Source organism: Pristis pectinata, chromosome 15 (genome assembly GCF_009764475.1).
Source record: "Pristis pectinata isolate sPriPec2 chromosome 15, sPriPec2.1.pri, whole genome shotgun sequence".
Lineage (NCBI taxonomy): Eukaryota > Metazoa > Chordata > Chondrichthyes > Rhinopristiformes > Pristidae > Pristis > Pristis pectinata.
The window spans coordinates 30,014,851-30,040,271 of NC_067419.1; the positions used below are offsets into that span (position 1 = coordinate 30,014,851).

Consider the following 25,421-nt stretch of genomic DNA (forward strand, 5'->3'; position numbering starts at 1 on the left):
TCTGTGGATTTTTTGCTTTTCACTTCTCACAATGAAGTTTGGAGGCTCCATTCAAATGAATGGAGTCACTCTACAATCGATGGAAAGAGAAACAGAGGGAGGCTGTATGGCCAACTGTGTCCACTTCTGGAAGTCTTTAACCAGAGTTGGTATTTATTCATTTCTAATTACTTAAACAGTTCAAGTGCCTCTGATCATTAAAGGCCTTTGACAGCAGCAAGCAGGATGGCCATGGATAGACGTCTCTTGGATGTCCCCTCGGAAGCACAAGGAGTGCAGCTGCAGGAATAGCACGGGAATCAAGTGCAGGCATTTGGCTGGATCAAGCGAGATCCGGGCCAACTTTGTGGAAAGCTTGTTTCAACCATTAATTGTTTTCATCCCACATCAGCTGCATGCAATGTCTTAATTGTCAAGATCTGGACACTCTAGCAAGGATAGCAATGCTACTTTTTTTTTTAGAAATTCCAATAATCCATGCAATGTGCCAGAGTTTTACTTTGTTTATAAATTATTTGAATTCAGTGAGTAGTTGCTGGGAAATTCCAGCAGCAAAGTTGTAGCATTCCAGTAGAACAAATAAATCTATGTAACTTGCATTATCCTGAATGGATTTTTTTGTGTGGCTAAGCTGAAGACTTGATCGAAACTAGACCTAATCTAAAGTGTACACTGGAGCTTAACCAAAAATCATTTAAGGTCTGACCCAGAGTTGCAGCAGGGTTGATATTTGCATTGCAATTAGAGAGCTAGAGGTCTCAATGGGTAATTATGCATGTGGAAGGGCTGGCACTGGGGACCCCACTGTAATTAAATGTGATGGCATTTAATCATATAAGGGATAACATTTGTGACTTCTGTCAGAGAATCACTTTAAATACTTCTGGGAGGTTGTTTCATAAACCAGTTGTGAACCAGATTTAAAAATACCAACTAAATGAAATGCAGTTGTTTATATATCTAATTTGTTGCCAAGGGCACAATTTATTTCAAATTCAGCTTCTTCAGTTTGGGACTTAAAATTAGATGTACAATAAGTAAGCAGCATTTTTTAATCCACATAATCAGCTGGATTTATTAGTGAAATGAACTCCCAAGGTCAATTATTTGCCCAGTGTACATGTGTAAAATCTAAATTCACATTGGTCTCCATCCAAATGAAGGGTCTCAATCTGAAGCATCGACTGTCCATTTCCATCCACAGATGCTGCTTGATCCACTGAGTTCCTCCAGCAGTCTGTTTTTGCTCCAGATTCCAGCATCTGCAGTCTCTTTGGTCTCCATCCAATGAATTGTACTGATTTAACAATCTAGCAAAGCAAATCAAATCAAATCTCATATTAATAAAAATGGGATCTTTTTCCATCTCTATGTACTTGCCCAACAGTTGCTGCAAGTTGAGTTGGTTTAGTTGCTACAAGTTATTAACATTTAACTTGCCGATCGGATTTGAGGAATTGGAGAGTATAGGCATGAAATAGAACACATATTGACAGGAAATCATTATGGAATTACGGTGGAGCTATATTGTTTAGGGAATGTACATGATCACATGCAGGCCATCCACGAAAAGACCATTTGAGAAGGAAAAATTATAAACATGTGCTTTTGCTGGTTTTTAAGCTATTTGCTTTTAAAATCACTGAAATAATTCAAACAATTGGAAGAATGGCAAATTGAGTAAAATAGCTAGTGGGGAAAATGAATACCTTAAGTCTGAATCTTCCTATACCTTCCCATTGCAAATTGAGTAGAATCATCGTGAAAAGGGTGGAGGGAAAAAAAAGCAAAAAGTGAAGCCTGTTACTTCACTCCTGGGTTCCCTCCTTTATCCTTGCTGGGAATGCTATTGGCTGAACTTTTAGTGTCCAGCACACAGATGCAAATATATCTGCCCCTTCTCTGAATAAAGGGAAGAGGACTAATTGAGATGTCCTCATCCTTCCGCCTTTTTATTAAAATATCTTGAACCTTTCAAAGTCGAGCTTATTGTCATATGCACAAGTACATGTATGCAATGGGAAAACTTCCTTGCAGCAGCATCGCAGGCACATACTATCATGTAAGCAGCATTCACTAGAAAAGCATAAATTAAACACAATTTTTACAAGGAAGAACACAATTAGAACAAAAAAAGTCTATTTTAGTGCAAAGTGACCAATTTTGTTATAGTGTTGCTAAACTGTAGTGATTAGGGTTTTGCTGATTGGTTCAAGAACCAAATGGTTGAAGGAAAATGGAGAAACAAAGGACTGCAGATGCTGGAATCTAGATGAAAAACACGATGATGCTGGAGGAAACCAGCAGGCCAGGCAGCATCCGAGGAGAAAAGCAAGAAAATCAACGTTTTGGATCTTCACGAAGAAGGATCCTGACCTGAAACGTTGACCGCCTGCTTTTCTCCACGGATGCTGCCTGGCCTGCTGAGTTCCTCCAGCATCATCGGGTTGAAGGAAAGTAGGTGGTGGTGTGGGACTTCAAGCTGCTGTACCTCCTGCCCAATGGTAGCTGTGAGATGATGGCGTGGCCTTGATGGTGGGGATCTTTGATGACGGATGTTGGATGTTGCCTTCTTGAGGCAGTGCCTCCTGTAGAAACTATGGTGGGAAGCAATGTGCCCATGATGTATTGGGCTGAGTCCACTACCCTCTGCAGCTTCTTGCATTCCCCCGCATTCGAATTGCTGTACTAGACCATGCAACCAGTCAGGATACTTTCAACGGTACATCTGTAGAAGTTTGTTAGAGTGTTCAGTGACAAGCCGAACCTCCTGAGAAAGTAAGGATGCTGGTGCGCTTTCCTTGTGATTGCATCTATGTGCTGGGCCCAGGATAGGTCATCCGATATCTTAGTGCCCAGGAATTTAAAGCTGCTGATTCTCTCCACTGCCAATCCCCCAATATAGACGGGAGTACATCTCCCTCCTTCCCTTTCCTGAAGTCAACAATCAGCTCTTTAGTTTTACTGATGTTGATCTAGAGGTTGTTGTTGCAGCACCACTCAAACCAGTGCTCTATCTCACTTCTGTTCACTGACTCATCACCACCTGTGATTAGGCCAACAACCATGGAGTCATCGGCAAATTTATATATGGCATATATTTCACAGGAAAGTGTAGAAGTTGCAAGACTGAAACAGGCTCTGTGGTCAATCAGTTCACTTTGACATTTACCCTAAAATGTGTTGATGCACCTATTCTCTGTCCTTGTATTTTCTTTTCCTTCAGGTATTGTCTGACTTATCTTGAATGATGAAAGTTTCTGCTTCAACCACTAGCCTTGGAAATAATTTTCCCAGTTTCTCAATTCTTGTATCTTATTTATTTTTTTCCTGTTCCAATCCTCTTTCACCTCCTGTTATTGACCAGGCATCTATGGGGCAATGGACAGCTTTAGTCCACTTTCCTCATCCTTTCACTGTTTAATCATACCACCTCACAATCTGAATCATCTTGTGATTTAAAAAACTTTTTTTTTATTCTTTCTTTGTATTTCAATTTTATTCTGTGGACAGCACGACTTTTGGCTGGTTCCTTCAGGGAGAATACTCCCTGCAGATCTTTGGGGCTGCTGTGCTCAGCTTAAGCTACAGCCCATCCTGCAGCACTGCTAGAAATGATACTGGCAAAATCCAGTATGTTAGCTGGGTCTAGCATGGAGACCAATTCACATACACTGTGATGAGAAGACAGGAAAATGAAAAAGACAGGGTAGGATCTGGCATTGACTAGAATGTCCATTTTAACATTTTTATTATCCATGTTAATTTTCATTTTCATTCAAAATTCTAAACCTTGTTGACTGGCTCTGAAGTGTATAAGGAAGAAATAATGAAGACAAGGTCTAGTGTCAAAAAGCAAACTGGATGACTTTAATTGCAAAGCACACACTTTGTGTCTTTAGTAACTGTTAGGCGAATGTCATCTGGATCACCTCCTTGATCTATTTTAATTATTTTATTCTATTTAGAATGAGCTTCTAAGCTATTTTAATATTTCTCACCTACACATGTCTAGTAGTCAAAGAAAGATGTGATGTTATTATTTAACTCCACTACAACACTGTACATGTGCTTATGACAAATCTGTCTGGTTTCTGGCTTTACGCAAATACCTTTTCCAAAGTGCCTTTTTCTCTGTGTATTTTAAACTCTGAAATTTAAAAGACAATTTAAATAATATGTGGCAAAAATACTGAGTAGATAAATTAATACAAATCACATTTGTAATCTGATTTCTAAAAACTGAACTTTAAAGCATAATATCACTGCCTATTTTGTTTTAATTCAGTTATTTTTAATGCATTTCAGTTCAAGAGAAGAATATGAGAAAGTTCGTATCTCTAACTAGCAGAGATCTGCTAGATTGTACATTTGACTCGATTCCACTTGCCTCCTACACTTGGATAGAATCCTGATAGATATCTCAAACTCTACACTGTCACCTCTTTACAAGGCTATTTTTAAGCCATAATAATGGAAAAAAGGAGAATCTAACTCCTACAGGATGGGTGAAAATAAAACCAATTTAAATTCCTCAGTGTTGCAGGATGGGAAAATTAATGTCAACATTGGCATTTATTGACCATTGAACTCGGTGGCTTGCTCTGCTGCTTCAGAGAGTGGTTAAGAGTCAACTACTTTGATGGGTGGAATCAAAAATGGGCCAGACTGGGTAAAGGTGGTAAATTTCCTTCTCTGAAGGGCATCAATTAACCAGATGGGTTTTTATGACAATCTGGCACTCGCACAATCAATATTACTAATATCAGTTTTAAAAGCTTATTTTTATATATTTGTTTTAGAGTTGATGATTCCCTTTAATTACTAAGTAAATAGAATAAAAAGGCTTCTAAAAATAGAATACCACAATACCAATTAAACCGAAAGGAAAAGATTTAAATGCCACACAATCAGGAGCTTATAATTATCTATGCTGTTTCATTGTTCATCTTTAGATGTGCTCCAACCGGATTTGCAGACAAGACGTGGGGTCACCCATACCTCCATATGGCCTAAGTTTTAAACTTCACGGCCAATTTATTACATAGATTATTTGGTGATTGTGCTTGTTTAACTCACTGGGATTGAAGCAGTTGGGTATAACATTCCCATTTGACATCTTTGATGTAGAAATCTCAGTGGCATAGCGTCTGATTCATTATCTGGGATTCATCTATCATGTGGCAGTAATTTGACATTTAGGACTCAAATCTACCATAACTAATCTAAGTGCATAATCTTATGACTTGATGAAAATGATTGTAAAATATGTATTGTGGCATTGTGGGGGAGGAGAAGGTTGAGTGAACAAATGTGCTTTTCGTTTTGCAACAAGGGTTATTGCTGACACCTCGGGGTATCTTGCAGCTTTTTCCTCCTCTGGGGAAGACTCCCCACCAAGTCCATTAGGCATAAATAATACTTTGAGGTAGCTTTTATAACGTATTTTAAATTTGCATTTTATTTCTTGATTCTCTTGAAAAGACAATTGTCATTACCACTTGTTCAGCATTAACAGCAGATGTTTTGTATGTTACTTTGTACCTTTTACTATGGTTGTTTTCTGACCTGTAGATGAAAATAATCATTTTTTAACTTGTGCAAAATATCAGAAAATATAAATTTAAAATAATATCTGCAAAATAAGTAAACATTTTGTAATAGGAAAGCTTGTCAATATTCTGTTTCGGCTGAATAAGTCTTGATACTTATTACTGAGTAGTGTGATCAACACTACTAAATGTATTCATCTTATGATTCATGCATTTTTTTTCTATGCATGTGGTTTACAGTATTTGGTAAGCTCAAGGCTTTGCGAAGAACTTGTTATGATACAATCTAATCTTTGCTTGTTTTAGATTAGTGCATTGGAAGCATTGTAAAGCAAATGACTGTTCCCAGGCAGCAAACCCATCCCTTCAAAGTTTCATATTTACCTTTTTTAAATCGGCATAATCCAAATCCATTCAAATATCTTTTGTTCTCCAAATTTACTTTTTGCTCTGTTGCAAATTTGTGATGGTGCTTTTGCTGAAAAAGTTCCTCAGCTGAATGCAATGTTCTGTTGAATGAAAAGTTCAGTAAATCTAATTGGTAATAAGGATTGTGTGTGTATTTGAAAAGTATGTGTACCATGTGGTATGACCTCTATATTGTTACACCAAACACTGCTTTAGTTGGGTGCTGTTAACCATCAATGAAGGGTTTTTGGCTTGAAGCTCCACACTGTTTGCTTATCTTATTAAAAAGCAATATAGCAAAGGACCTATGGCCACAATAGGGATTAAGTGATTTGTCCCAATATCAACAATATTGTTGTTAGATAAAGATAGCTATAGAACTGTGGATATGCCAGATGAAATAGTTCCAAAGAAACTCTGTAATGTTCTTTTATTCATTGTCTTCTAGTTCTTCAATCCTTGGTTGTTTCACCTTTGTGCTTTGACCACTATGTGGATTTGGAAGCGACCAGTGACAAGATAAAGGCTGGAAATTCAATTTCTCACAATGGAAATACCCCTTTTCTGAAGCTTCAAAAACCGAACAATGGCATTGGCATGAAACAGTAAGAAGCACAAAAGAAATTTAATTATTTTTTTTGAGGATGTAGGCTTTTACAAATGCTTTCATTTTAAAATTGGCTACTATTCTCTCATTTGTTTCTCTCAACCTATCCATTGAAAGTGATGGCAGGGAGCCCCCAGCTTCAGTCATCTGCCAGCAACAACTTCAAAGAGAAAAATGAAATACTGAGCATGTCAGGCAGCATCTGTGGAGACAGAAACAAAGTTAACATTTGAACGTGGGAGACACAAGTGTCTGCACGTGCTGGAATCTGGAGCGACAAATAATCTGCTAGAGGAACTCAGTGGGTCGAGCAGCATCTGTGGGAGGAAAGGAATTGTTAACGCTTTGGGTCGAAACCCTGCATCAGGACCCTGTCCTGTCGAAAACCCCATCCTAATGCAGGGTTTCAACCCAAAACATCAACAGCTCCTTTCCTCCCATGGATACCGCTCAACCCGCCAAGTTCCTCTAGCAGATTACTTGTTGCTTAACATTTGAACCTAATGACTTCCCTCTGAACTGATGCATTGATCTGAAGAGTGTAAGAGGTGTTGGTCTTTCAAGAATCAAGAAAAGAGCAGGAGTAGGCAAGTGATTCCTCAAGTCCACAACACCATGCAAAATAGTCATGGCTGATCTGCCTTAGGCCTCAACTCTTAAGTTCCCCAGAGCCCTGAATTTTCCCATCTTTCAAAAATTTACATTCCTCCTTTTTAAATACCTCCAATGGGCTAGCCTCTGAATTCCAGAGATTCACTACCCTCTGAGAGAAATTCCTACGCACTTCCATTTTAAATGACCACCCCCTTGTTAATTCCATTAAATTCTTTGGCTTACACCTAGATATTATTGCTCCAATATCTTGCAGGGGGAAACATAGCTGCAAATATTTAATCACAGCATCAGAGGGATTAGAATGAGCTTCCCAATAACCTTTGAATACAGAGGAGCGGAGCTAACGACATAATAATTTTTTTTTAACCGAAGAAATAACAGTCCAGTTTTTTTTCAAGTTTTTTGGTTTGCTTTTGTTATTATTTTTTTGATTTGGGGGTTCTCTTTTCATATAATTAAATCTCTTTTCAATTTTTTTTGTATCATGCTTACTTAGTAAGAGAGCAGGAGGTCCAGATTAAATATTTTACTCCTTGTGAGTATATATATTAACTGTTATTATTGTTACCCCGATCTCTTTGCACCATATCTGTAATCATTAATGTTATATATATTAATTTGAATTAATTTGAAATTCAATAAAAAGATTGAGAAAGAAAGAGAATGAGCTTCCCAGAAGAAAAATGCTATATAAAATACACAAGTTTATTACCTCCTCATCCCTTTTTGCCGCTCAAAACACTGCTCCTGCCCACCACACAGCTGCTGTCTCCTGTCCATTTTGGGCAGGAGCCTGCTATTAGGTGCAAGACATAAAACTGCACAGGCCTCTGCTGCCAGTATTGGGAGAAGGGATGATGGAGGGGGCGACAATGGAATTACGTAGCCCTTTTCTGCTGTCACGGTTCTATAACTCTAGATGTTTTCTTTCTAGTTTCTTCTTTCATAGGAATTCTCTTACTTTTCCTGATACCAATATTAACCTAACCTGAATAGAGTAGACTCAATGTGTTCTCCCTCCCTTAAATGCAGGTATAATGTTAACTGCCAGTGTCTCTAAAACTATTGCTTGGAAATTCACACCTGATTCTATGCATAAATTATATATAAGAAGCAAAGTTCACCTGTTAAGTGTTTACACTCATTTCTGGTGGAAGTGCTGCCCACTGGGAGATTGGTCTAGGCTTTTTGACACATCATTCATTCCTAAGGCAGGCTTCATCTGTGCACTCTTTCCCATGCATGATGACATCATCAACGTGCCTGGTTCATTTGAATAATCTAATAGCAGAAATTGGATGGAAATGTTATGATTTTTGTGGTTAACTCACAAAATGAGAAGGGATATCATGTAGAAAACAGTGAGAATTAAACTAACACTCAAGACATCGTCTGTATGTTCAAAAAGTCCTCCTATTATGTTTTCATTCCAAAAGAAAATGTGTAAGGATAAATCTTCTGTGAGCTGGTAACATAATTTGCAGTCCCCTTGATCTGTGGATCTGACGGCTGTTGATGATTGGGAGTTCTTGGGGCCCATTGTCACCCTGAGGTACCATTAGGACTAGTTCACAATCAGGAAGACAGTCTCCCCCTAGAGAGACGCCTTTGCCATTACCTTCCTCCTACTCCTGTCTATCTCCTTGCAACCCACACTGTCTTTTCTGCATTTTGTTTTTGGTTTCCTGTTCCCTCCTCATTCTCCAACATCTGGCTGCCATGGGGAGCTCTCTATTAAAACAAAATGTTGACCGAAAGCATGTGAGTCTGTATACAAGTGTCCAGTGTATACTGTATATCTGTGAGATGCACAGGTCAGTACTTAATGCTCTTAACTATGATAATTTCTTAAAGCAAGAATGTCACATCTTTGTGTTTATTTTTTGAGACCCCCAATTTGATATTAGCCCCAGGCTCAGCATCCATCTAGTTCATCAAAAATTGAGACCCTTTTCCTTTACCATTCTGCTACTTAGTGTGTTACACAGTGCAATTGGATATTTCTTTAGATTCTTTTAAAATATGAACATTAACTAATTGGTGTGAACGTTTGAAGTTTTCACCCAGGTGCAATAGGCTTGAGTTTCAAGGCCCTTTTAGCAGAATAGAGGAAACTTGGTTTTAAATTTTGTTGGCCATACTTAATGGTTGACATTGCAATGCAAATTGTTCTAGCCTGCAATGTTGCAAATCCTCCAGTATAAAAGTCACCAAAATAATATTTCGTACAAAATAGTTTCCAGCTAACTTACATTTTTTTTCCTGTGGCTTCTCTTCTGGAAACTTTTTTTAACAAGTCTATATTGTTAGTATGCATTTCTAGTTTAGACTTTTTAAATTTTTTAAAGCTAGATCAATTTCAATATGTTTTGATCTCTTCTAGATATGATGCTTTTTCGGAAAATGCTCTATGGGGAGAGCAACGAAGTGTTCCAATAGAAGGCCTTTCAGCAATTCTCAAAGTATATGTTTTGGTGACTTCACTGTCTCCGCTACGGGCATTCATTCATTCAACTGGACTTGTCCAAGGTGAACCCAATAAGAAGTTCTTTGTTACCAAGGTATAACTGTTTATACTTTGACTTCACGTGGAATTGTGAAAATATTGCGAATATTTCAGCCAGGTTAAATTCATAAAATAACAAAATTACAAATTCTTCAATGCTTTTGAATTGTTGCCTAACCTTTTGGACTCTTCATTAAAAGTGGACTTTTAAGGAGCAAAGTTCACCTAAATGTAAAACTGTACTAATTTCTTATCTCTAACTGTAGTTTTTTAAAAAAAATTATTTCATCCAGTACAGGAGGAAAACTTAAAGATAACATGCAATTTTGATAGATATTCATAATCTAATATTTTATCTTTGTTTAGTCCTTTATCAAATTCACTAATGTTTCAATTGGTTTGAGCTACAAGTAAAACTAGCCTGTAATGGTTAAATCCAATGTAAAGTTGTATTGCCCGTGATGAAAGCCAGCCAATAGCCCTTTAGTTGTGTTTGTGCCAATATGCATTGCAGTAACCTAGAATTTGTTTGTATTATCATGTCACATACACTTATAAATCACACCTCACTGCTGGGTAGAAGACTGAGCAAACAAACTGACTTTACAGGGAAGGACAGATTGTGGACAGTTCATTAGTATCTCAGAGAAAGCATTTGTTTTCCTATTTACACACTGCAGCTTTAAATTTTGATGCTTGTGATTTATTTAATCAATTCTTGTATAATTGAATAAGTTATTAATATATTCTTCAATATATATATTATTCCAGTGGTTGGAATTACTCATGGCAATGGCAGAATAATCTGTCTTTAATAGAGTTTGGCTAGAACTTCTCTCTCAGGTGAGATTAAATGGCAGGGGAGCAGTTATGAGATTGGGTAGTGATGTGATTGGACATGATTGGATCGGCTCAGCCTGATGTGGAGTTGAGACCCCTGAGCTATGATGGTAGCAATTGCATGGAGGGACAGGAAAGAACAGAGGGTTAGAACTTAAAGGAAGATCAACCTACATAGTAGACCCAGACGTTTCTAAATGCAATGCTTATTTTAGCTGCTACAAGCATGACTATTGCATGCAGTCAGCTCTTTTGCAGATGTTCCAAGTTCAATCCTCCATATGTAGGACACGCATACACAGAGACTGCATGTATTGCAATGACATTAAATGACACGCAACACAAACTTTGAAGTCACTTGTGTAAATTAATTTGTGCATTTGAGGCTTGTAAATAGCACAGCCCACTTGGGCCTTGACTGGACAGCTGAGACTTGCCTTGGTAATAGATATAAGGGGCCTGAGCTTATCTGGCCTACTGTCATGCAGATAGATTTTCCTTCAAATTCTATCCTCTCTGTTCACCCCCCTCCATGCCCCTGTTGTTGTTGCTCCCATTGCATCTAGGGGGCCCTGCCTCCACATCTAACCAATCGTACCCTGGACCCAGCCGGATCACATCAAATTATACCCTGCCCTGATACTACCCAATCACCATCTTTTGGTTGCCCACCAATTTCCCTTCCATTGTCAACTTCAGATCCTATCCTCTCCAGCATGCTTTAAACCCCACTTCCCTCCCCCCCACACCCACCCCCTCACCCAACACCCCCACTGGTCCTCTTTCTGGACTCAACAATTGTGAAGATGGACTTTCTACACCTCTACACCTGATCTGGGTCTGGCATGAGCCAGACCTTCATAAGCTTTCTTCGCACACAATGCACACAACCTCGTTCACAATAGAATTTCCCACAGAACTTTGACTCTTCTGCTTCACGTTATAGGTATTTTGCACATTGTTTACCAGTCATAATCCTCCCCCCATTTCCAACGTGGCTGTGTTTTCCCCTTCTGTTTGCAACTGATGTATCATTCCACTGAGCAAGATATAACAATCAATTGCATTTATCAGTGGAGTAATGAACTGAATTGGTCACAGTATTAATAATGGAAAAATTGTGTAAAAGAAGGTGTGAAGAGAAAAAAGGTAATAGGAAAAAGGATGAGGTTTCAGAGAGGGGAAGGGAAATGCTGTGACAGGAGGAAATATTGGTTTATTATTGTCACTTGTCTTGCATACCAATCATACAGATCGTACGGGATTCATTACACAGTGCATTGAGGTAGTACAGGGTAAAAACAATAACAGAATACAGAGTGAAGTGTCACAGCTACAGGGAAGTGCATTGCAGGTAGACAATAACGTGCAAGGTCAAAAGGGTAGATTGTGAGGTCAGAGTCCATCTCATTGTATAAGGGAACTATTCAATAGTCTTATCACTGTGAGGTAGAAGCTGTCCTTGAGCCTGGTGGTATGTGCCCTCAGGCTCCTGTATCTTCTGCCTGATGGGAAAGGAGAGAAGAGAGAATGACCTGGGTGGGTGTGTTCTTTGATTATGCTGGCTGCTTCACCAAGGCAGTGAGAGGTATAGACAGAGTCCATGGAGGGGAGGCTGGTTTCCATGATGTGCTGGGTTGTGTCCACAACTCTCTGCAGTTTCTTGCGGTCCTGGGCAGAACAGTTGCCAGACCAAGCCATGATGCATCCGGATAGGATGCTTTCTATGGTGCATCGATAGAAGTTGGTGAGTGTCAAAGGCGACATGCCAAATTTCTTTAGCCTCCTGAGGAAGTAGAGGCACTGGTGAGCTTTCTTGGCCATGGTGTCTACGTGGTTGGACCAGGACAGACTATTAGTTATGTTTACTCCTAGGAACTTGAAGTTCTTATCCCTCTGGACCTCAGCACCATTGATGTAGACAGGTGCATGTACACCACCTCCTTTCCTGAAGTCAATGACCAGCTCTTCTGTTTTTCTGACATTGAGGGAAAAGTTGTTGTCATGACACCATGTCACTAAGCTCTCTATCTCTTTCCTGTACTCTGACTCATCATTATTTGAGATAGGGCATACTACGGTGGTATCATCTGCAAACTTGTAGATGGAGTTAGAGTAGAATCTGGCCACACAGTCGTTGAGTGTATATAGGGAGTAGACATGTTACTGGGGAATTTATACAGTAAATATGTTACTGGGGAAGAAGAGGCTGGGAATGGGGTCCAGATTCCAGTGAAAGGAGATGATGGAATGAAACTGTATTTGGGATTCTAAATAAGTAAAGTTAGGGGACAGGATGCCATGAGAAAAGGCACAAGAATAGAAAAAATAACAGAGGAGAGGAACAGTAGGCTTCACCATTATTAGGAGCTGAACCAAGGGGAAATGAGCAGAGGCACAGACCACAGTCCGTGGAAGGGGTACCAGAGGCTGGTTGGATATATTCCTGGAGATTTCATCAAGTAAGCCCCTAACTCCAAATTCTCTGCTCAATGAAGGAGTCTTAGTTTTTGATGGTTAAGAAAAATTATTTTTATTTTTAATTACAAATAAATGAAAGTCATCAAAGAAAATGCTTAAAAGGACAGTTTATAAGATTAACATTCAGTTCCTGGAGACCAGCACAACTCGGTGGGAAGACTGAGAATCTTCAACTGACGTATTGTCTTTAGCTTTCAATAAAAAGGAGGTATACTTACCCACAAACCCAGGCTCCTGATATGAAATAGTTGACATTAGGAGCAGGCAAAATTAGCTGTAGGGTATTCATGAGACCGAGAGGCTCTGTGAAATAACAGAAATTAATTTCAGGATGAAATACAAGCTGTTGAGTAAACTCAAGTTTAAAAACTTTAAATCAACAAGCCTGTGACTACAGGAATCCACCATGGCACTGGTTGAGCCAAGGTAAGTCTATTGCTTTACATTGTCACCCAGTGGCCAGACCCTGGAACTGCAGGGAAGTGCAAATTACGCTTTTTAATGGGGAATAATTAAATGTGATATGTCACAAAATTAGCTGATGTTACGAATAGTGACATCACTGTGAAATGCTTGGAACACCAGGAACAAGTGTGATAGATGTTGCTGGAAACTTGGTGGTCCCTGATCTTAAAAGTGCTAGTCCATCCCTGCTTCAAATTTGCAGTAATGTGTAGTTAAGGGAAATCATAGTTAGAATGGCAAGGAGGTGTTGGTACATTTATGGTATTTGGTGCCGTGACACAATTCCAATTTGGGCAATATCAAAATAGAACCCCACTTTATGTGTAACAGGTACTTTTGATATAACTGCCATAAACAATGAGAATATTTACTTTCCTAATACGTTAGGGGGAGAAGTTGTGATGGTGGGAGAATGGGAGCAGTTGCAGTACTGAGATACTTTGGGTGAGAAGTGAAGGTTGAGATTTTCTTGCATCCACCTGAAGCTAATGACTGGGTTTCTTGCTTCCTTAATGGATATTCAGCAATAACAACTTGTATTTATATATTTCCAGGAGAGGTAGGAGACAAAAATGAGCCTTAGGAGGTATATTAGGACAAGTGACCGAAAGCTTGGTTAAAGAAGTAGATTTTTAGGATTATCCTTGAACCCAGCAAGGTGGAGAAGCAGAGGGTTTTAGGCAGGAAATCTCAGAGTTTGGAGCCTGAACAATGAAAGGTACAGCACAAATGGTGAAGCAGAAGAAATTTCGGATGCACGAAATCACAATTTTGCAGAGAAGTTCCTCATTTCTACTGAGTGAAGTTTGAACCATCCCTTCCTATCCTGGGATGGCTGTGGCTTCTTCTGAGTTATCTTTCCCTGCAAATGTAAATAAACTATGTACATTTATGAAGGAATTCCATTTTATAGTACATCTATTTAGAAAATTGGTCATAAATACAAGTTGTCTAAAATCTTTTTCAGCTTCTGGAATATTTTGAAAAATACTTTGGTACAACTGCTTCCGCACAGGCCTTTGAGAACATGAAGGAGCTAATTACACAACTTTTATTAATAGCAGAAGTGAATATTGAATCCTCCACTGGTAGTCAAGGAACATCAGAAAGGTGAGTAATCTGACCACTGCTAACACTGGAGTTCAAATTTTCTATTTTGAAATCTAAATGCTACAATCATTGACTTTGACTTTAACTTAGAGAAGTCTACAGTAGGAATTGTGTTAATACTTTTGGTGCCACAAAAAAAATCATTAAATATTTCTCATGAGTGTGGAAAATGATAGAGGTAGAATGACTTATGTTGATGGCAATATGTTGTCTGAGCTGGCAATTTTGTAAGTTACTGAATCCACCTACTTCCTGTCTGCTGATCACAGGACCTAAAATTATTGCAAAACCTTGTCTAAAGGTGCTGTGATGTTTGGGGCTTCAGAAGATCTACCTGTGCAAATCTGCCTGTTAATGCCATGAATGAGATCCAAAATATTGCAGTCTTCATAAATTGAAATGGACCTTAAAAGCTAAACAAGCTCATTTCTTGAGAGAGAAAATCATCTGACAGCATTGTTTTGATTGGTAGTGACGATGTTTTTTTTCCCCCTGTTATTGAGTGTAGGAAGAAAAGAGAACAAAAAGTACTTCTAGGAGTGACAGATGACTCCAGATACATAATACCTTAAACGCACTGTATCTACAAGCCATAGTAAGGCCACTTTTCAGACACTAACAGACGTGATAGATATTCCTTTTGCACTAAACATGCCCGTATAGTGGTGACTGCACATTGTATTCGTCTGAAATTTCATTCATTTGAAATCAATATAGATGGTTCAGAAGTGAAAGTAGAATATACTGTATGTCCCCCAGTACGTGACTACTTGATGCATGTGATCAAGGACACAACTCTACCTTGCAGAGAGATGTGCATTAGGGTGAGAATTGGACCACTCATTTTGAAGATACCTGTAGCCAAAAACCAGTGGCTGTCAGTGATTATAACTCTCTAGCATGGCTGCCAGTGGTGCAGCAATTAAATTTGCAAATGATCAAGAAGCCAAAATTTGAGGAACACAGGTACCTTGGAGGAAATTATAGAATTAATAGTGGGGTGAGGCCATGGAGAAATCCGAAAACAAAAATGAGAATTTTGAAATGGAAGCATCATTTAACTGGGTCAGCAAACAGAGCAGTGATGACTGAACAAGACTTGGTATGAATTGGGGTACATGACAGTAGAATGCTTGACGACCTTAAGTTCAGAGCAAGGTAGATGAGCTAATGCAATGGATTGGTCTTCTCAAGAAGTGTAACAGATTTCCCAAGTGCGAGGGAAGTGGATGGAGTCCTTGTAGAAATACGGGTTGTTAATTAGAATGGAATAGCTTCCGTGCATGAAAAAAATCACTAAATCAAAAGCGTCCCTGAGCAATAGTTGTCAAGCACATTAAAGCCTATTGCTAGCCTCTACCCACAGTGTTTGTATGTGTGCTGAATCAGCTATTTCTCACCTGCCGCATTTAAAAGAGAGCTCTTGCTCCCTACTAACATTAGAGGGCAGGCCATTAAACTTAGAGTATGATTCTACTGTGTCCCATTGTACTTTTGCCTGCCACCAAACATTGGGGGGCTCAGGTTAATGTCATCTAATTTGGAGCAAGGAGATTTTTATGAAAAAATAATCACAACAGTTCTGCCACATCTCTGACCCAGTACAATCTGGTAGGATTGGACTACGAACAACTGAAGCCATCTTTAAAGGGGCATTCAAATCTTGAAGTGTGATCAAAGGATCAGGGTTATTTTGGATTGACAAAGACCAGTTTACAGCTTCCATTTTAGTTTTTCCACTCCACTTTTATCATTGTTCTTTATTTCTTTGCCAGTGGCTGCTGCTAGAGAAAGCATCAGCCACTTCGAGTCTGGCAGGACACAAGTCCTTTCAGCAGCTCTTTCCCATTAGCTTCACTGTGAAATACAAGAGAGTTCAGAGAACTGCAGTGGAAGCCAGCTGTCGTAGAATCATTTCTTTGCAAGCTTCTCTGTGGGCAGAACCTCAGGATCAAGGATGACTTGCTTCCACTCCAGTTTTGTGTGTTCTGAAGAAGTTAATGCACGAACCATATGGGATAGGCGTGACTGAAAGGGGCAGGAGAGTTGGTAGATCATGAGGTGCTGTGCTCCTTCCACTGATTACGCAGGACCTTTTTGTGCATCCAGTGCATAGGTTTGACCAGAGCTTCATATTGCCATCAGGGTAACCGTACATGCCACCAGCATTTATGAATAGAAATGATTGCTATTTCGTCAGTGCTGTGATATATTTGTCTTCTGATAGTTAACCATCCTATCATCCTTCCAGGAATGTGATGGGATGGTTTGGGGAAAATGGAATGCTTTGGTGGCTTTTCTCCGCCATCTCTGGGCAACTCAGGTGCAAGTAAAGCCATTGTGCTCACTATAGGAAAGCTCTGCAACATATACTTGCTACGTCTTGGAACTCCAAAGAATGTGCTCCTGAATTTCTAAGGTTGTATCGGTATAGATCTGAGTTCAGAGGAATTGCACCGAAGGGTACATTCAGTCAGGATAAGGTGAGGAAGCATTTGTTGGACTGGTGAGTTAATTAGACAACAGCCCCCTGCACTGCATACAGATTGTGCAGAGCCACTAAGGAAGTGGTAGAGGACGGTAAAATTATAACATTTAAGACATTTGGATGGGTACATGAACAGGAAAGGTTTAGAGGGATATGGGCCAAGCGCAGGGAAATGGGACTAGCTCAAGCAGACAACTTGGTCAGAATGGATGAGTTGGGCTGAAGGTCCTGTTTCATGCTGTACAAATCCGAGTTCAGTTCCAAATGAGGAAATTTGGACTGCTAGAAATAGACAAAACTGGTTTGAAACGTAGTCTAAAATGTTATAGTCAAAGAAGCATGGCAAGATAAAGCATGGAAACTGGCCCTTTGGTCCACGAGTCTGTGCCTACCATCAAGCACCCATTGTTACACCAATTCTACCCAATTCTTCTTGTATTCCCATCCACTTCCCTCAGATTCTACCACTCAGCCACAGGCTTGGGGCAATTTACAGTGATTAATTGACCTACCAACCTCCATGTGTTTTTTTTTGGGATGTGGGAGGAAACCAAAGAGCCTGGAGGAAACCCAGACAGTCACAAGGAGACCACACAGATAGCACCAGAGGTCAGGAACGAACCTGGGACATTTGTAGTTGTAAGGCAGAAACTCCACAATCTGTACCACCAACCTAGTAAAATATTGCAAAAATGAAAAAATCCCACCAGGAAAGGAAATCATGTTTGACCAATTTATTGGAGTTCTTTTAAAAATTAACATAAAATAAAAGCTTGTGGTTTAGCAGATAACATTTTGGCATGAACAGAATGTCAGCTGGCTAGCAGGAGACAGTGAGGAACCATAAATGAATCTTTTTCTGAAGTGGTGGATTGCTGGGATCTCAACTTTTTACAATGTGTATAAATGACTTGCATGAAGACACTGAAGGTGTAGTTGCTATATTTACTAATGGGTGACAAAGTAAATTGTGAAGAGAACAGGAGGCTAGGGGAATTAAATACAAAAAGTTGGAGAGACGATATAGAGATCACAGCTGGAAAATTCAATATTTGTACTGCATGAACATTGAATTTTCCACCATCAGATAACCCACGCTTCCTGCGCTCCTTTCTCTCACCCCTTTTGGTTCTTTCTATCTATGCCCCCACCCCACACACCTCCCTGTCACCCAGTTTCATTGCCCTCCCCCACCTGGTTCCATCTGCCTATCACCCACACACCACAACTTCCAATTCTCCTATCCCCTCCCCCAACTGGTTCTATCTGCCTCTCATCCCTCCCTTATTTGGTTCCACGCCACCTTCCTTACCAGATTCCAGCATCTGTAGCCTCTTGTTTCTGCTTATCCCATTCCAGCCTCTGTCTCTACCTCCAACCTCCCCTTCTCCCACGTGCCTCCACCTGCTAAACTGCCTCCTCACCTAGTTCCACCTATCACCTCCTAGCCCTTGTCTCACTTCTCCCTCTCACCTTTTTATACTGGCTATCTCCCCTCTGCACTCTCAGTCCTGATGAGGAGTCTCGACCCCAAATGTAGACAATCTCTTTGTCTCCACGGATGCTGCTTGACCCACTGAGTTTCTCCAAGTTTATTTTTGCCATCAATACTTTTCATTACCAGCAGAGGGAGTAAGCTGAAAGCGATGATCTCAATACCAATGGTTTATTGCATAAGAAAGACTTCCCGATTCAAGTATCCGAGCATGTTGAATGGTAATTTCTTTATGGTTTTGGTACACAATAAAAAACAGCAAAGTTCATAAGTTCTATAAATAAATGCTTTGCCACTGATTACAGTTCTTATACCTGCATAATATGAAATAGTCTGTAAGATGAGTCTTGGACTGAAAATGCAAATTGAATCTGTTTTCTGAGGACGGAGAATATTGCAATGATTTTCAGTATATTTCTGTGAGGCAATGTATAATGACAAGGATTCTCCTTGGAAATTCCTGTGGTCTTGCTTCTGTTTATCAAGATTTTGGACAAGGAAAGGTTCATAATGACACAAGGTTTGCCTGTAGGACGGTTCAGACCCGAGATAAAATTCTAGTGTAAAAACTAAAAATGGAACAGCATATTTTAACACAACATATTTTTTGCTCTGGTACAGGGAGAGTATGGAGCTCTTGGGTTTAGCCCTCATCTATAAAACTGATTCATATGGAACAGTTTGGGAACAGGCCAGGGAAGATGTGGTCTCTTTTTGTATGAATGGAAAATGAGAAAAAGGCTCAGCTGTGCTTGTGGCTGCACCAGTCAAACTGTAGATTGTACCATCAATTCTTGACCTAAACTATCGAGTAGCAGTGGTGTAGTATCTACACTCTTGATGTTCAACCTTAGCCTGTACTTTAAATAGCTCCAGGAAAAATAATTGTGTTTGGGACTATTGGTATTGGTTTATTATTGTCACTTGTACCGAGGTACAGTGAAAAACTTGTCTTGCACACTGATTGTACAGGTCAATTCATTACACAGTGTAGTTACATTGAGTCAGTACAGAGTGCATTGATGTAGTACAGGTAAAAACAATAACAGTACAGAGTAAAGTGTCACAGCTACAGAGAAAGTACAAGGTCCTACAGGTGACCTGAGATACCAAAAATCTCCTTTAACCTTTAGCCAGACTTCTAAATGTGGGTTCCCTTCCAGTGTCTGTTCAGCTCAAAGTGGGAGCCTCATAAGGAAAAATGCAATATATAAATATTCCTTTGGACATTAGAAGAAATATAAAGTCTGCCACCAATGGACAAGAGCGATGTCGTTTCCATTTTGTGACACTCATCTGTGCCTGGCCAATTGAAGAAGAATGGAAATGGGAAGGCTCTGCAAACACTGCTTGGCTGTCTTGGCAATTTAAAGACATCCCTGCAGTGACCACAAAGTCTGAAGCACAAATATCATGAGACCTCAGCAGCTTAATTATGGAGCATGTAAATAGCAGCACTTTACAGTACAATTCCTGCCCCTATGATCATTCCAGAACATCTGCTGCTTGTTTCATCCCTTAGCAACACATGGGACCTGCCATGGAGGCCCACTCAAGATGTTAGGACTGCCAATGGAATGTGGCTGTTAAAATGCTGGTAAAGCTTATCCAAAACATTCTCATTCTCCAATTCCTAAACATCCTTGATGCTAGTTGAGTTGCTGGATAATTGGGGTTGGTGTTGCCTAATTTGTTTATGTGATGGACTTACCTACTTTACTATGCAGTCAACATATTTCATGTTTGCCCACATTGTATGACATTTTTCTCGAATGCACATTTTTTTTAAAAAGCTTCATCAAGATTATCGATTACTTACATTCAGTTAATTCTGCTTTGATTTTGTTTGACAACATACATTAGGGAATATCTAATAAAACACTCCTCTTTGAGTCAAGTGTATGTGTGACTTCCAATGAGAATGCTACAGGAGACAGGCTAATGTAAATCAATAAAACTGTGATGATACCCAGCAGAAGTTCAGATATAGACAGAAAGCCCTTGGTTGGGAACTGTTGTCCCTTTACAAAACCTGCCCAAAGTTTCCCTGATACAACTGGTGAGTGATCCATAAACACTAGATTGTCTGTGCCCATGTTGAAAATTTCCCCAAAGTCAATAACCAATTTTGTAATTTAAGAAAAGAAATTTGGTTGTCCAAAATTGGCTTCAAGTATAGAATGATAGACCTTTTGTATTGTTCACGTGTTAATTTTCTATGATGCTTAAACATACTGATGTTAATTTATTTTTCTCAGATGTTGTTCATGTTTTCAGCTATTGGCCTTTGATCTTAGCTTTGGTACATCTGTCTATCCAATGATTGTTGAGGTAAGAATAATTTTATCTCAAGTCTTCTTAATATTTAAATTATGTTTTTTCCATGGGAGGATAGAGGAAAGTTATGAAATTTGGAGGAAGTGTCCAAAAGTACAATTGAATGAATTGGATTCTACAGTACTGGGGCCAACTTGGGGCTTAAGAATTCAGAAATCATGTTCATTTGATGTTCTGTTTAAAGTTGCATAATGAAATTCTCTTTAGAATTTGGGTGATCCACTCAATATATTCTACAGTAAATGTTCACAAATGCAGAGTGATTCCAATGGGACAAACTTGTTGTCAATTATCATTGCTCTTCATGCTAACAAGAACATAAGACTACAATTGAAGTATTCAAGCGAATTCTAATTATGGACAGCAGGGTCTGGACTTTGTGAAGCTGCTGTGAGAGTCCCATCACTCAACTACTATTCTAAGCAAACATGGGAAAGAATTGTTAACACAGACCCAGGGAGATCCTGGGCACTAATTGATGGGCCTCAATGTATGTCATGTCAGTTGGGGCAAAATTGGCAGGAGCTAATAAATGTGGTTAAAAATGAGTGAGTTAGGATTCTGTGGTGCATTTGGGACAGATAACTTATGTAGCTCTATGTTCCACACTGGAGAGAGAGTGAGAAAACCTACCCTCGCTCATCATTCAGTAAACCCTGCAGCTGCTCCTCTTGCTGCACAATTGAGTTCATCCAAATCAAACTGGTATTCAAGAAAACCATTAGAAGCAGAAAGACTGGCACTGAGGCTAACAAAAACAATGTGCCAAAAAGTTAAAGACAATGTAAATAGCACAAGGCCAGAGAGAGCCTATGATCCAATTGCCTACCATTGATTCAATTAAAATATTGGAATTGGTTTATTATTGTCATATGTACCAAGGTACAGTGAAAAACTTGTCTTGCATACCATTCGTACAGGTCAATTCATTACACAGTGCATCGAAGTAGTACAAGGTAAAACAATAACAGAATGCAGAATAAAGTGTAACAGCTGCAGAAAAAAATACAGTGCAGGTAGACGATAAGTTGCAAGGTCATGACGAGGTAGTTTGTGAGGTCAGGAGTCCACCTTATTGTACTAGGGTTGGTAGTTCAATAGTTTTATAATGGATAAGAAGCAGGATAGAAGCTGTCCTTAAGTCTGGTGGTACATGTTTTCAGGCTTTTGTATCTTCTGCCCGATGGGAGAGGGGAGAAGAGTGAATGTGTGGAGTCTGTGATAATGCCGGCTGCTTTACCGAGGCAGCAAGAAGTATGGACGGAGCCCATGGAGGGGAGGCTGGTGTCCATGATGTGCTGAACTGTGTCCACAATTCTCTGCAGTTTCTTGTGGTCACAGGAAGAGCAGTTGCTATACCAAGCCATGATGCATCCAGATAGGATGCTTTCTATGGTGCATCGATAAAAATTGGTAAGGGTCGACGGGACATACCAAATTTCTTTAGCATCCTGAGAAAGCAGAGTCACTGCTGAGCTTTCTTGGCCGTGGTGTCTACATGGTTGGACCAGGACAGCATATAGAGTCAATGGCTGTGAGAGACCAGTCCCACAAAGTCTTACCAATGGGGTTCCTCAATTTTGTGTTAAGAGCTGGGGTCCTAATTGCACAACAGGATTCCTATTCATATGAATCATTCAGAAATATGCCCGCCTGTGGTGGGTTTTGATCAAGTGAGCCAGATGACACAGGTCAGTGTTATTATACAGAAGTGGAGAAACTATTTAGGAATTTTTAACTGCCTATCCCATTGGCTGGGGTGAGAACAATGAGTGGGGCCCCATCCAGGGATTTGTTTCCTATCTGCTTCTCAGAAGAAAGTGCAAGCTTGCTTTTGCATCTGCTCAGAGGCTCCACTTCAAGGCATCATTGAGTTATTCACTGTAGTATATGAGAGGAGGGGCTTTGTACTTCACATTCATGAGGGAATGGTACTCTAACACCTTAACCCTGCTGTAAAATACTGCTCTCTCAATAAAGGTTCCAAGCAAGATCCTCGACAACATGGACCAATTCTCATGAACATGCTGAAAGCCTTCTTGGAAAAAATGTAACATGCCCTTTGGCTCTTGGGACTGCCTGGCCCATAACTGTTCAACATAGTGCAGGAGCATTTGGTATTGTATGGGGAGCACATAGAAGCCCTGTGTAAGTGGCAGAAAGCGCCTACCACCCCACCCACCTCATCAAGACTACCTGTCACGTCTATGGAAGGGTCTGTGACTCCCACATTAGCCTTATCAGTCCCTCAGAACCCATAAAACCAGAGTGGGAGCTAAACATCCTTGATCCCAAGGACCTGCTTAGAAAATATTCTGAATGTTTGCCTAATTCTTCCAAGAATTTTGTGGGAATTGAGATGCAGTCTTGTGGCAAGAATTACTGAAAAAGTATTATGTTCATGATGCAGTCTGGTTTGACACTGCTCTTCACTTAGATTGGCTTCATTGTTTGGTTTGGATCATGGCTTGCATGCCATCATTAAGTAATATATTATATAATAACATCCTTACTTACACAATAAAATATACAAAAATATCCACTAGAGGCCAGCAGAGCACAGGAGACCCAAGATCAAGTGAGTTTTAATTTCCTGACTTGGGACATTGGGCTTGAGTTTAAGGCCAGGCCACACGTTAAAAATAGCCTGGTATCATCTTGCATATGTGAACCATCCAAAAGTGGTTTGGGTTTAAAGAATCAAGTATAAATGGGTATGCATTACGTATACGGTTATAAATTGCATCCATATGTTTTTCTTATTATTAAAACAGAAAATGTTGGAAACACTCAATGGGTCAGGCAACATCGGTACAAAGGAAACAAAGTTAATGCTTCAGGGCAAAGACCCTTCTCATTTCTAACAAGGTGTCTTCAGCTTGAAACATTAACTCTGCTTCTCTTTCACAGATGCTGTCTGACCTGCTGAACATTTCCTATATTTTCTGTTTCTATTTCTTATTTCCAGCATCTGCAGTTTCTTTGATTTTTTTTCAATGTTTTTTATTAGTCATAGAGTAATACAGCAGGGAAACAGGCCCTTTGGCCCAACTCATCCATGCTGACCAAGATGCCCATTTAAGCTAGTCCCATTTGCCTACATTTAGGCCATATTCCTCTAAACCTTTTCTTATCCATGTACCTGTGCAAGTGTCTTTTAAATGTTGTTATTATTGTGCTCTAAGTTAGGTTTTCAGCTGAAACCGCTGTTATGGCCAAAATATGAATTTTTCCCATTTAAGCCAAAATACCTCAGATACCTGATAGAAGTTTATAAAATTATGAGAGACACAGATAGATGGCAAGTATCTTTTTCCCAGGGTAGAAATATCTGATACTAGATGGCATCCATTTAAGGTGAGAGGGGAAAGTTCAAAGGAGCTGTGTGGGGCAAGTTTTTTGCATAGAGAGTGGTGGAACATGCTGCCAGGGGTGGTGGTGGAGGCAGATATGATGGAGGCATTTAAGAAGCTCTTAGATAGGCACATGAATATGCAGAGAATGGAGGGACATGGATCATGTGCAGGCAGATGGGATTAGGTGGTACAACATGAGTCTGGCACAACATTGTGGTTCGAAAGGCCTGTTCCCGTGCTGTACTGTTTTATGTACACTGGTTTCTATATTAATTTGCCAATGGAAATTCTTGGCTAAGGTTCCTGTGCATGTGTTTGCTTATGGTGGAATATTGAATTCATAACAAAGCAAACACAAATGTGTTGCTGCTGGTACTGTAATAGCAACAAGGCTGTTTTCTTCTATCGTTGGGGTCCACTGTCAGTACCTCCCCCTCTGCTATTGCTGCCCCATTATTATGCAGAACAGAGCTACACCCATGTGAAGACTCTGCCAGCTGCATAGCCCTAAAATCCAATACTGAAACAGCCAGCAATTTAATTATAATGCAGGTTTCAGAGAGCAAAATATAAAAAACAATTGCAAAGAAACTCACTGAAACTACAGAAGTTTTAATCATGCCCTACATTTCAGGCTAAAGCCTATGGGCTTAAATCTACCAGCGTGTTATTGATGTAAATACAGGAACATTTTAAACTGTTTCCAGTTTCTTGCATTAAAATCGTTATGTGGAACTCTTATTAAATTGTAAAATGCTCGAAGATTTCTTGCAGGTTTGAGAATAAGTTATGGATAACAAAGCCTTCAGTAATATTTTAATGTTGATCATAAAAATACTTTACAAATTGGATTGTCAAAGTAATTGAGAAATTAATTCAGTTGGATAAATGCTACCAAATGTTCTGTAGACATTTTCTGGAATGGTTTGAGAAGTTGACATTTTAATCAAGTTGCTACTAGCTTATGAATTTTTCAAATTGATTACAGATATGACACATGTCAGGTGCCTTTATTGTGTGATAGTCTGATCTTTCTGTAAGTAAATAGACAGAAATTTAAAATGGGTAAATTGGTTTCTTATTGTAATAATTTAAACACAATCTGACCATTGTTTGTACTGTGAAAGGTTTTGAGATGGTTGAAGTAAGAGCTATAAACTA

General features: G+C 39.5%; 1 protein-coding gene across 1 annotated transcript in view; it reads left to right on the forward strand.

Moving 5' to 3' along the window:
* The window catches only part of cped1 (cadherin-like and PC-esterase domain containing 1), a 175,226-nt gene that overhangs the window by 43,186 nt on the left and 106,619 nt on the right, over window positions 1–25,421 (forward strand). Inside the window, exons 5-8 of the mRNA XM_052030704.1 lie at window positions 6,409–6,565; window positions 9,566–9,743; window positions 14,442–14,584; window positions 20,826–20,898. Of these exons, the coding sequence (XP_051886664.1) occupies window positions 6,409–6,565; window positions 9,566–9,743; window positions 14,442–14,584; window positions 20,826–20,898 (551 nt within the window). The remainder of the gene's footprint in view (window positions 1–6,408; window positions 6,566–9,565; window positions 9,744–14,441; window positions 14,585–20,825; window positions 20,899–25,421) is intronic.